The 13,326-nt window shown below is 43.4% G+C and overlaps 1 protein-coding gene across 2 annotated transcripts; it reads left to right on the top strand.

Annotated features, from left to right (window-relative positions):
* The first annotated feature begins 270 nt into the window (after positions 1–270).
* ST6GALNAC4 (ST6 N-acetylgalactosaminide alpha-2,6-sialyltransferase 4) lies at positions 271–13,027 on the top strand. Of its 2 annotated transcripts, none has more exons than XM_077283908.1 (6): positions 271–399; positions 2,179–2,219; positions 3,153–3,314; positions 5,207–5,616; positions 6,100–6,207; positions 9,254–13,027. In XM_077283908.1, exons 2-6 carry the CDS (start codon positions 2,208–2,210, stop codon positions 9,438–9,440), a joined length of 879 nt encoding a protein of 292 aa, XP_077140023.1. In that variant the 5' UTR covers positions 271–399; positions 2,179–2,207; the 3' UTR covers positions 9,441–13,027. The 2 variants fall into 2 exon arrangements, with proteins under 2 accessions (XP_077140023.1, XP_077140024.1); XM_077283909.1 differs by having other exon boundaries at positions 3,165–3,314.
* The last annotated feature ends 299 nt before the right edge of the window (positions 13,028–13,326 follow it).

Genomic DNA, 13,326 nt, shown 5'->3' on the forward strand with positions numbered 1-13,326 from the left:
TCTGGAAGAGGTTGTAGCATTAGGGGGGCACTCTTTATAACAGAGTACGTCCCTGTGGTCTTCAGCATTGCACCCGTTTGGTAATGAGGACGCTGTGCCCTGGCAAACATGGTGCCCACCTCCTCTTCATGGGCCAGGTCCCTGTGCTATGTCAGGGGGTCGATGGCACAGTGCAGTGCGGCAGCGCGATGTTTGCCGAGTGCCAGCACACACGTGGGCACAGGAGGGGCAGGATGCCGGTTCTGGTCACGTCGCCCTACGCAGTGTGAACGGGGCGGGACTGAGGCTTCCTGATCCGGGGCGAGGAGGCCTCTGCTTCAGGCCTCGGACTGTATTGTCTGCTCATCCCATGCCAGGCGCACGCAGGCCGGGGTGACCCATGCAGCGGGCACCGGGGAGGTGAGTGTACTGTAGTGTAGCACACAGGCTGGCAGTGCCAGGCTGCCTGATTCCGCTATTGAGGCTGGCAGCTCTCTCACTACGAGTCCATCCGATGCCCAGATGGCTGGGCAGTAATGAGGCATCACTGGGCACAGGCGGCGGCATTAATACCAGACTCCCTGCCCATGTGTCTGACAGCAGCTGCCCCCATCCCTATGGCAGCAGGGAGTTTCTGGGGGGTATGGGGGTAATCGCTGCCCCCCAATCACACAGGGCCGGCTCCTGCAGCTCCTCACTAGGCCTCTCTTTAATTTTGTATTTTCATTTCACCATCCCAGACTAATAACATGTTTATTTTTCGGACGATAGTTGTATCAGGGCCTGTTCTATTATTATTTTTTGCGGTACGAGCTGTAGTTTTTATCATTACCATTTGGGGTCTGTTTGACTTTATATCCCTTTTTATTGCTTTTTTAATGGTGGAATGACCAAAAAACAGCAGTTTTGACATTTCTAGCCTCGGCTTATTGTATGGTATAAATATTCTGATTTTATTATTGGTTCGGACAGTTACACACGCTGCGACACCAATTAGCATAGTGTTTTATTTGTAGATTTTATTAATCTTCAGGGAAAAGTTTTATACGTGTAGATTTAGCTTTTGATTTTTTTAAAACTATTAAAACAACTTTTTCATTATATATATATATATATATATATATATATATATATATATATATATATATATATATATATATATATGTACCACCACATCAATGTATCGCAGAGCTGTCAGTGTACCTAGAATGAAGACTAGAGGGGTCCAGCTGCTGTACAGTATACCACCCCGGGAGTAGGGCCGATGTGGTGTTACCTTTTCATGGCTTTGCCCACATGGTCTCCAAATGGAGGCTGGGATGGGTCAATGGAGGCTGGGATGGATGCTGGGATGGGTCGATGGAGGCTGGGATGAATCGATGGAGGCTGAGATGAATCGATGAAAGCTGGGATGGATCGATGGAGGCTGGGATGGATCTATGGAGGCTGGGATAAATCAATGAAGGCTGGGGTGGATCGATAGAGGCTGGGATGGATCAATAAAGCCTTGGATGGATGCTGGGATGAATCGATGGAGGCTGGGATGGATCGATGGAGGCTGGGATGGATCGATGGAGCCTGGGATGGATCGATGGAGGCTGGGATGATCGATGGAGGCTGGGAAGGATCGATGGAGGCTGGGAAGGATCGATGGAGGCTGGGATGGATCGATGGAGGCTGGGATGGATCGATGGAGGCTGGGATGAATCGATGGAGGCTGGGATTTATCTATGGAGGCTGGGATTTATCTATGGAGGCTGGGATGGATCTAAGGAGGCTGGGATGAATCGATGGAGGCTGAGATGAATTGAGGGAGGCTGTGATGGATCAATGGAGCCTGGGATGAATCAGTGGAGGCTGGGATGGATCGATGGAGGCTGGGATAAATTGATGGAGGCTGAGATGGATCGATGGAGGCTAGGATGGATCGATGGAGGCTGAGATGGATCGATGGTGGCTGGGATGGATTGATGGTGGCTGGGATGTAGGTGTTTCCTCTTCAGAGATGAGTCCCGCTTTTGTCTTGGATGCAGTGATAGCCGGAGATTGGTCTTGAGATCATGTGGGCAATGCTATGAAGATAATGTTGGTGTTGCAATTTCAATTTTGAGTAATGTATCCATACTGTATATGAGATTATATATATATGTATTTATTGTGGATGTTTGTCTAGTCAGTCATTCCTCTTGTTTGTTTCAGCCCCTGTGAGTCTCCGTTTCCGATGAAACATGAAGATCTTAGTAAGTGATGCGCAGACTTGTATAATCTGTGTTAAGCTTGATAACCACTCGAGATGCCCATGACTAAGATGGCAGCCCATGAGTCAAGCTGGGTATTGAGGGCTATATTGTTATATCGTCTTTCCCTTTTCCAAAGTCAAGACAATGGTCCGGAACTAAAAGGTTTTCACCAAGATATTAAGTTATCCCCTGTCCAAAAATTTGTTTTGTGTTGCCATTTTTTGAGACCATAGCTGTTATAGTTTTTAATCAATGGAGCTGTACATAGCCTTATATTTTGCATGCTGAACTGATATTTTGTTGGTACCATTTTGCGATATGTTCGATGGTTTGATCATTTTGTATTCTGTTTTGGGTGGGAGAGGAGGCCAATACAAAAAAGAGACAATCTGGTATTTCGATTTTTCTTTTCTTTATGAGGTTTACCTTTATGGGTTAAATACTTTTATATTTTGATAGACTGGACTTCTTAATGATGCAGCAATACCTATGACTTTATAATCTGTGATTGTTTGTTCTCTTGTGCTATGTACTGCAATACTTCACAACCTAGGCTTCAGAAAAGCAACTAGATGGCGAGCAAGGGGGGTCTTCAGCAGCATGGTGCATGGCGACCCATTGTGTGGGAGATGTCGACTGAGATTTCGCCATTCAAATACGCTGTCAAAGATTGGCAGCAGCTTTAAGTGGTTAAGCTAACTCTGATCGCTGCTGTTAGGGGTCGGCAGTGTAACACAGCTGGCACCCGCCCTATATTGAGCGTGTACAACTCATGAGCCCGCTTAATACTCCAACATTGGATGTACTTTTACATCTTGGGGAGTTAAGGTGTTAATGCTTTTACTTATATTCATGCATATTTCCATATGAATCCCTCATAGAAGCACTTTCCACAGTATATATATATTTGTATCTCTCCTCTCTCTTGTGTGGGTCTGCTCCCAGGCTCGGGTGTGTGTGGCGAGTCTGCTGCTCTGTGTCATCCTCTGGTTGTGCTGGATTAAAGCAAACATCAAGGAACCAGCAGAGCGTCCGCCATCCTTTCTACCTCATGTACTGCGCCTCGGGGGATACAGCCGACTTCCAGATGGCGAGGTGAGGAAGGTGCAATTTTCACGAGTAATATCATGTATTTATGAGGAGGCTTTAGGCCATGTGCACACGCTGCGGATTCCATTGCAGAATTTTCCGCAGCGGATTTGATAAATCCGCAGTGAAAAACCGCTGCGGTTTTTACTGCAGATTTATCGCAGTTTCTTTTGCGGTTTCCTCTGCGGGTTTTCACCTGCAGATTTCTATTGGAGCAGGTGTAAACCCGCAGCGGAATCCGCACAAAGAATTGACATGCTGCGGAAAATAAACCGCTGCGTTTCCGCGCGTTTTTTTCCGCAGCATGTGCACTGCGGATTTCGTTTCCCATAGGTTTACATTGTACTGTAAACTCTTGGGAAACCGCTGCGGAAACGCTGCAGATCCGCAGCGTGTGCACATACCCTAAGTGTTTTGTTTTTTTTAAAAGAAAAGCTTCCCTGAAGTTTTTGATGCAGTTATTTTGATCCCAAGAACAAAGTGTATCCAAAAGGCATGAAAAAATATAAAGGAAGGACGTGTATTTTTTCTCATATCCTGTCGGGTTTGTGAAGGAGAGCGCAAAAGCCGGCAATTGAATTAGCGGCTTTAATGCTATCTAGCGCTGCATTAAATATAAATATACATATATAGGTGTCTCACTGACATATATATATGTATATATACCTATTCTATGTGTATATATCTACTCTATTCTAACCTGTCAGTGTGATTTTACTGTACACCGCGCTGAATTACCGGCTTTTCAAAGGACACCAGTGCGTAAAAATCGGACAGAACTCGCATGGTGCGAGTGCTGTGCGATTTTTTTTCTCGCACCCATTGACTTGCATTGGCGAGTCTCGTCCGAGAATTGCAGCAATACGCAGCATGCTGCGATTTTTTTCTCAGCCGATCCAGATTTTTCTCAGTCCGATTTCGGCTGAGAAAAAAATCGCAAATGAAAATACACCTATTGAATAACATTGGTCCGAGTGCAATCCGATTTTTTATCGGATTGCACTCGTCCGTTTTCCTCGCAAGTGGAAAGGGGCCCTAATGCTGCTGTCAGTCACTCACAGCGGCATATAAGATGAGCGGTCCGGCCTAGGCGTCAGGACACGAAAGCGGGGGTGGCAATGGGTTTCCAGAATGTTGCTACTCCCGTGAAGCCCAGCCACAGGGTTGGCTTCATGGAGACTTTGATTTTAACTATATACTCGTGTTACAATAGGGACTAGAAAAAGAAGTGAAAAGTTCAAAAAAGCTTTTAAAAAGTAATAAAAATCAAATAACCCTTTTTTCTCAAGTTAAAAATAAATTAAAAAAACATATTCCAGATTGCAAAAAAAGCTATCAAAATCTAAACTTGTTTAACCCTTACAGCAAACATAATGAAAATAATTGAAACTCCAAAATTGCATTTTTTTTTTTTGGTTACCGCACTTCCCACAAAAAAATAGTATATGATGCAATCAAAACATTCTACTTACTCCAAAATCGTAATATTAAAATATTGTCTTGGCTATTAAAATTGTTTGGTCTCGGCGTAATCACATTGACCTAGTAATTTTGTTGCCAGATAATTTTTAATGCTCAATTAATGTCGTAAAAACGAAACCCAATAATCAAAGATGGAATTGCGGGTTTTTTCTCATCATTTTCACCTCTCTTGGATTTTTTGTTAGTTTCTTAGTAAAGTCAATTGCGTTTCTCAATATCACCTGCAAAAAACTAGCTGTCATATGGTTGTGTATAAAAAAGTAATAGCTGTTTGGAAAAGGGTAAGAAGAAATGAAAAAGCGAAAAAAGGGAAATTGGTTTTGTCCTTAAAGGGTTGAACATTCCGACAAAAAATGTTTTGAAAAAAAGCTGTTCTGACGACATTTAATCAACATTTCCTCTGTTCTTTCCTGCAGCCACTGGTCAGGAATCCCTGTAATACGTGCGCCGTGGTGTCCAGCTCGGGGCAGATGCTCGGTTCTGGTCTGGGGCCCCAGATTGACCAGGCTGAGTGCGTCCTGCGCATGAACACAGCTCCTACCGTCGGCTATGAGTCGGACGTAGGCAGCCGCAGCACCCTGAGGGTTGTGTCTCATACGAGTGTACCTCTACTGCTCCGCAACCAGACCTACTTCTTCCAGCACTCCCAGGACACTGTATATGTGATTTGGGGACCCCCCAGACAGATGGACACGACCCAGGGGATCACGTATCGCGCCCTGCTGCAAGCTAAAGGCAAATATTCTGGAGTGAATATCTACACGCTCACACAGAGTATGATGGTGCACTGTGACCAGGTCTTCCAGAATGAGACTGGCAAGAACAGGTATGTGGCCTCAGATCTGTGTGCACATTTCCGATCTGTGTTTTCATAGCACTAATGAATGTGCCTGGCCCCTAAAAACACACCAACGGCTCACTTATAGGGGATATCCAGTGCCTCTCATCTCCATATTGGAAGATGGGAGTCACGTCTGACCTTGGCGTCCATCAGTCTTGTGCATGGGAGGCATAGGAAATGTAGTATTACATGGGTTCAGTCATTTTAATACATGGATGCCAGAAGTCCCCCAAAGTAACAGCCACTTTTATCGGTTCTCTGGCTTATAGAGGGGTATCCCGAGCAGAGAACCCCCTCTATGACATAAGATGCCTTAATGGAGACTTCTTTACAGTGTTGGTGGTGTTAAAAGGGGCTTCTAAAAGCAAATTAAAGGCAAAGTATTCTCTGCTTCTCATTATATCTCTTTCTGACAAGCACATTTTTCTTATAACTCTCCTTTCTGTACATTTTGTGCCCCCCTTACAGAGCCATGTCTGGCACATTTCTGAGCACCGGCTGGTTCACCATGATTCTGGCCATGGAGCTATGTGAGGAGGTCTCGGTGTATGGGATGGTCAGTGAGAACTACTGCAGGTAAGGAGATGATACGGTACAATCATGTGCAATCAACGTCCAGCCGATGGAGAGGTCGGCAGTCGCTGGATTTGCCACTAGGACCCTCTTAGGCGCAGGAATAGAACAATCTGCCACCTGTATCGTGCATGTGCTGAACATCATCGATTGTACAGAAGGCAGCTGAGGATATGGTCACGTGGGAAAAATCTGCCAAGAGAAATCCACAGCGTTTCCATCACTTATGAATTCCCTGTCTTGCTGCTGCTTTCTGTATGTCCTTTTCTCAGGTTACATGCAGCCTGGTTGAAAAATTCTGCCCTATAGGGTGAATCATGATCCCCCCCAAAATGATTGATATATATTGCTCTGATGGTTCACACCTTCTGGAGCGCTATCATATTTTAGGTATTAAAGGGGTTGTCCAGCGCCTACAGTGGCATTTAAAAGTTGGGGCAGCCTTGGTCAAAATTACTGTTATTGTGAACAGTTAAGCAAGTTGGAGATGAAATGATCTCTAAAAGGCCGAAAGTTACAGATGACACACTCCCTTTGTATTTTAGGGGGAAAAAAAACAAACATATTGTCACTTTTTACATTTTGAAAATTACAAAAAGGAAAATGGGTCAATGCAAACGTTTGGGCACCCTGCATGGTTAGTACCTATTAATCACATTAATGGAAACCACTGAGTGAAAAAAAGGGACCCAACACTGGTACTTTATCGAATAAAAAATATATCTTTATTTATATAAACAATAAAAACATAGTAAAGAGAAGGTGCTAGATCCAAAAAAGAAGAGGTACTTGCAATACCCTAGGATCTCCTACAAACAAACCCGCTGATGCAATGTAACCCTAATTGGTAAACATTAACCCACTGTGCGGTGTTCTAAGATAATTATATTAACAATATGCAATAGAAATTACTAAGCAACCAAGGAATGTGATGTCATAACAATGGAACAATATGAACTCTCCAAATAAATATTGCCAGCTTAGGCATATGTATAAGTACCGTATTTTCCGGCGTATAAGACGACTTTTTAACCCCTAAAAATTGTCCCAAAAGTCGGGGGTCGTCTTATACGCCAGGTACGGCTTGTGCAGGGAGCGATCCTGGATGTTCCCAGGGTCTGAAGGAGAAGGAAACTCTCCTTCAGGCCCTGGGATCCATATTCATGTAAAAAATAAAGAATAAAAATAAAAAATATGGATATACTCACACCTCAGAGAAGCCTGGCTGTCACCGCTGCAAGCGTCTGCCTCCTTTCCTAAGAATTGCAGAGCGTGAAAGACCTTCGATGACGTCACGGTCAGGTGACCGGTCACATGAGCGGTCACGGACCAATCACAAGACCGTGACGTCATCGAAGGTCCTGGGACCTTTTTTCACTCAGTGGTTTCCATTAAAGTGATTAATTGTTTAGTGTGGTAGATTAACCCTTTGAGACACGGGTTGAGTCATTTGGGGCAAACCATTGTGATTGAATGGTTAGTATCTAGTAGCACCCCCTTTTGCAAGTATCACAGCTTGTAAATGTTTCTTGTAGCCAGACAAGAGTCTTTCAATTACTATTTGAGGAATTTTCCTCCATTATTCCTTGGAGAATTCCTCCAGTTCTGTGAGATTCCTCGGTCGTCTTGCATCCTCTGCTATTTTGAGGTCTAGCCACAGATTTTCAATGATGTTCAGATCAGCGGACTTTGAGGGACATTGTCTATTGTGGATTTTGACGTGTTTATGATGATCCATCTGCAGAAGCCATCCTCTTTTCAACTTCAGCCTTTTTACAGATGGTGTTATGTTTGCACCAAGAATTTGTTGAAAGTTCATTGAATCCATTCTTCCCTCTACCCGTGAAATGTTCTCCGTGCCATTGGCTGCAACACAACCCCAAAGCATGATTGATCCACCCGCGTGCTTAATGGCTGGCGACATGTTCTTTTCCTCAAATTCTATGCCCTTTTTTCTCCACATATACCTTTGATCATTCTTGCCAAACAGTTTTAACCTCATCGGTCCACACAACTTGTTTCCAAAATGCATCAGGCTTATTTAGATGTTCTTTTGCGTACTTCTGACTCTGAATTTTATGGTGTGGATGCCGGAGAGGTTTTCTTCTGATCACTCTTCCATGAAGGCCATATTTGTACAGGTGTCTCTGAACAATAGAACAATGTACCACAACTCCAGAGTCTGCTAAATCTTTCTTAAGGTCTTTTGCAGTCAAGTGGGGTTCTGTAGCAATCCTATGAGCAGCTCTCACTAACATTTTGCTTGGTCTTCTAGACCTTATCTTGACCTCCTCTGTTCCTTATAACTGCCATTTCTTAATTACAGTTGAACGGAGGAAACTTGAAAACGCTTTGCCATCTTTTTATAGCTTTCTCCTGCTTTGTGGACCTCTACCATTTTCATTTTCAGAGTGCTACACCGCTGCATAGAAGAACCCATGGCTGTTGGGTTTTGGCACAAGGTCAGAGAAGGCTGGGTCTTTATAAAGATGGAAAATTTGCATCACCTGGCCTTCCCTAATGATGATCGTGAACAAGCCATAACCTTAACAGGCTGATTAAGGCCTGAAACCTTGGTCAAAGTCATCTGAGCACACAAATCTCCAATGGTGTCCAAACTTTTGCATCAGCCATTTTCCGTTTTGTAATTTTAAAAATGTAAAAAATAACAATATATATTTGCCTAAAATACAAAGGAAATGTGTCATCTTTAACTTTAGGCATTGTAGAGATAATTTAATCTTCAACTAGTTTAACTGTTCACAATAACAGTAATTTTGACCAGAGGTGCACAAACTTTTACATGCCACTTTGGGTCCTGGGATACACGGCTGACATGGTAGGCATTGTGCCTGCATCCTATTCTATGTAAATGTCCGATGCATGATACACGCCAAGGGTTCAGCATTTGCCACATCTGCATCATTTCTACACATGTGCAAGGTGATGAAGAACCTCTTTAACGGAGATTGAGTAAAAGAGTGATGGGGAGAGCTGAGCCATAACTGGACGCCGTACACATCAGTAATGTAATCTCATCTCCCCACAGGGATCACCCGCATTCTCCGGTGCCTTATCACTATTATGAAAAGGGCCGACTGGATGAGTGTACGACTTACATAATGCACGAGCGAGCGTCACGGGGAGCCCATCGCTTCATCACAGAGAAAGCAGTCTTCTCCCGCTGGGCTCGAAGAAGAAGGATCTATTTTAAACACCCATCCTGGGAGGCCTGAAGCTGGAGGCGGCCTCCGTTTTTTTCTCCTGCACACTCAGCCATTTTTTTATAATCATATTTTTTTAACAAAAGTAGGTAAAGTTGATGTCAAACTTTGCGACTCCTGTGAGCTCTGAAAATCACAGGAGAAAGATTTTATGACAGACACTGAAGCTGCATATCTGTTCATTTTTTAATGACTTTTTTTTTTAAGAGCATTTGCTGCTTGCTGGTGTATGGAGGAGGCACACGGTAAAGAAAGCGGGTGCTTGTACATTAAGTAGCCGTTTGTAGTGTTCTTGGAAGGCTGAGGCCGCTTACAGATGCTACTAGTGCTGCTGGGACGTGCACCGAGCAGCATTGTGCAGTATTCTCTATGAGACTATTGAGCAGTATTATTTATTTATGGGGTGATAGTGTTAAGGATGGAACTTCTGCAATTCCTCGCACTGCCACCAGGTGGTCTCACCTCAGTGTTAATACTGTACAGATCCACAACTGTCCGGAAGGGTATTGCTGGTACTGAACTCTTTACTATTAAGTACTTATACATCACAGTATTCAGTGCATCTGAAGGAGTCCTACGTCGTATCCTGGCACTTTATCACCCTAATAATACGTCAGAAAATATTTAAGAGGTCCTGCAATCAGAGTGAAATGATGGCACAATGATATTTTTTGGTTCAGGGTTCACTTTGGGGATAGTTATGCTCCCATCATCTCTGACGGGCTCATCGTGTCATAGGTGCAGACAATCAGACTGCGACCCCCATTGCATACAAGGACATTAGTGTAGGTGTAAAGCCATTCCCAGGACACGTCAGTTATTTGTGGTCGCTAGACAGAAGCCTTGAGAACCTCCTCCCACCTGACGGCATCTGCGGCTCTTCTTTTGATTAGCCAGCCTGGCACAATCTCATCACTGCTGCATGATGCACGTGTGACACCGTACCAGGCCGGCTAATTAAAAGAAGAGCCACAGATGCCGTCAGATAGGAGGAGGAGGTTCTCAGGGCTCCCGTCCGACGGAAACAGATTACTGACTTTGGCACTGGACATGGTCTTGCAAATCAGTTTGCACCAACTGTAATAGAGATGCTACTTTAGCTGATTTGACAAGGGAACGGATGCCGTATTGAGCAAGCTTGGCGTTTCCTATTACAACTTTAGCAATAGTTGGCTTAAAAATAAGACTTATTTGGGGATGAGCGGAACTTATGGGGTTTAATAAAATGGTATGAAATAAATATATTTATAAAAAAACCTCAATATTCATCTTTTTATATCCCCCACTGCTTTATCATCGACACTCCAGTGCTCCATGCCGGGCTTTGTTTATTTGTCCGTCCAGCAATGATGTCATGTACATCCATGTGACCGCTGCAGCCAATCACTGGTGTCATGCAGGACATGCAATCATTACCCCTGAGGCCAGTGATAAGCTCTAGCGGTGGTTTGGATATACCTGACGTCAATGCTGCAGCCAGGCAAATAGAGACTAGCAGGGACCATAGGTGCAGCGGCGGATGATTTAAATGGTACTTTTTTTTTTGCTTATTTTCTTCCATTTGCTGCTGTTACAGGACCTTTTTTATAATTTCAGACAACCACTTTAAACAGCATTTAAATCGGAGAAACTCCTATAACTTGCGGTCAAACTCCTTGATATAGTTGCACTGACGAATCTTCGGTTTACAATATTCACGTTTTATCTAGATTTTGGGGCGTTCTAGCCTTCAACCTTGACTCTGGGATTGTCACAGCGCATTGCTCCCTGAAACCTCCAGTGACCATCTAGTCAGTGTTAATTTTTGTTAATCCAGGTGCCATTAGTTACTGCAAGTTGACATTTACATACAAAATTGTAATGCACTGATGAATTATTATAGCCACAATTATTACAGTGTTATGGAAGCTGGTGGCTAATGTGAGAAATTAGATAAGGAAATGGTTAATGTGTATTTAAAGGGTGTCCTATGCATGTACATGAAGAATAAGACTCTTTCTGGCCATTATATGACTTGTATTCTGTTGCAGTTGTCCCCTCTACAGGCTCTGTCAGTTAATTTGTAATTGATTCTGGGCTACTGGGAGTAGTCAAGCTGTGGTCATCTCTCCCATACACAGCACATCACACAGAAGGGGAGTCCTGCTCTTCATTCCTTACTTAGCAGACAGAAGAATTAGGATGGAGGAAATTATACAGCAGTACTGAGCAGTGTAGATGTGAATCCAGCTCTGGGGTAAAAAAAACTTGTTAGAAAACTCAGCATGATCTTTCTTTCTCTCCCTCTGCTTGTTTCTTCACTGTGCTCCCCTCCCCATTGATAATGAGAAGAGCTGTAACTTGTCACCTCACTGTGCTGGCAGTCAATACTGCTAACTGAACTGGGGGATTTTGCTGACTGAATAGTGAGGTTAAGAGGCAGGGCCGGACTGGCCATCTGGCAATTCTGGAAAATGCCAGAAGGGCCTGTCTGGTCATGGGCTGCCTTGTCTGCTGCGTTGTTAACAGAATCGGTGTTCTCAAGACAACCATACTGTCAAGAGTTGTGACAGAGCACAAGTCGCTGACTCTGTCATTTACCTAAGCAGGCCACAGGTATCGTTAGAAATATTGGTCTTCTAGTAAATCTTCCTTTCCTCCATCCAGGGTAATATTAGTAATATATCCCATCTAGTGCTTGGAAACGGGGACAACATGGGCCTGTGTGATTGCAAATGCCAGGGCTGAATTTCAGTCCCAGTCCATACCTGTTAAGAGGAGAAGTGAAAGAAGTGGTTCATAAGTGGAGAAAGTAGCAGAATTCTTTAATAAGTTTTATTACAAAGTTTTTTGTATTCACATGTACTATTGGATAGGCTTGTTGAAAGGACAGATTTCTTTTAAGTTCGGTAAATGGTAATACATTGCCCTATTTGTTACTTACATATTATTCTGTAGATCACTTGTGTATTGTTCGGTCCTGTGTAGACATCAGATATCAAGCAGGTTCATGCTGCAGGCTGTGCACGAAATGGTAAGCAGATGGCCCGTTCTGCCTTGTGAGTAGTCTTTGATGCAAAAACGCGTATTGACTTTTATAGAAGGCATCTGTAATGATTACAGAAATCTAGGACGCAGAGACTGTCTGTGTACGGCAAAACGATTGCTAGTCTATGCTCTGAGAGCTGCAGAACAGGCTTATTACCTCCCTTCATTATGGACGTGGTATGATCTGCACACTGACGTCGCCCGGCCCTGAACACATCGCACCTTAGCCATACATTTGGGCTATAGATCAGATGAAGCACCTGACATAGATCATTTGTATCTGTAGGGCTCCATTCACCCAACAGGGACCAAAAAAATGCCCTCTTAACCAACATTGGGGGTCTTATTAATGGGCATAGAAAAAGAGCAGCTAAAATCACTGTCTTAAAAAATGGGTAACTGCAAAAAAAAACATATACCAAGTGGTGTACATTTTTTGGGTGACTTGTGCCTCTTCATTGGCATGTGTCATAGCCGGGGGTATACATAAGGAAAGCTTCTAAATATATGCTTATGAACACAGTGTTCATAGGGCCCTGTAGAATTAAAAGTCCAATCCTTTAATTTTTTTTTTATTTTTTTTTTTTAAAGTCTTCAAGGGTCTTAAAAATCTTCCTCTCATTTCCCGGCTATGAAAAATCTATTGAAGAAGATCACAAACACATTACATGTAATGAGCTCAAGTCAGCAGGTTTTCTGTTTCTCGTCTCTGCCGTTCCAGACCATTAAAGCTGCAGTTTCTATGGATACAGTGTCTTCCATAGAGCTTCTCCGTGCACTGATTTTATGAAAATGATTTTGTAGGAAGATGACAGTAAGATGATGAGATGACCTGACGTTGGACAGATCAGGCTGGATAGAGTTAAGTTTG

This window comes from Ranitomeya variabilis, chromosome 2 (genome assembly GCF_051348905.1).
Source record: "Ranitomeya variabilis isolate aRanVar5 chromosome 2, aRanVar5.hap1, whole genome shotgun sequence".
Classification (NCBI taxonomy): domain Eukaryota; kingdom Metazoa; phylum Chordata; class Amphibia; order Anura; family Dendrobatidae; genus Ranitomeya; species Ranitomeya variabilis.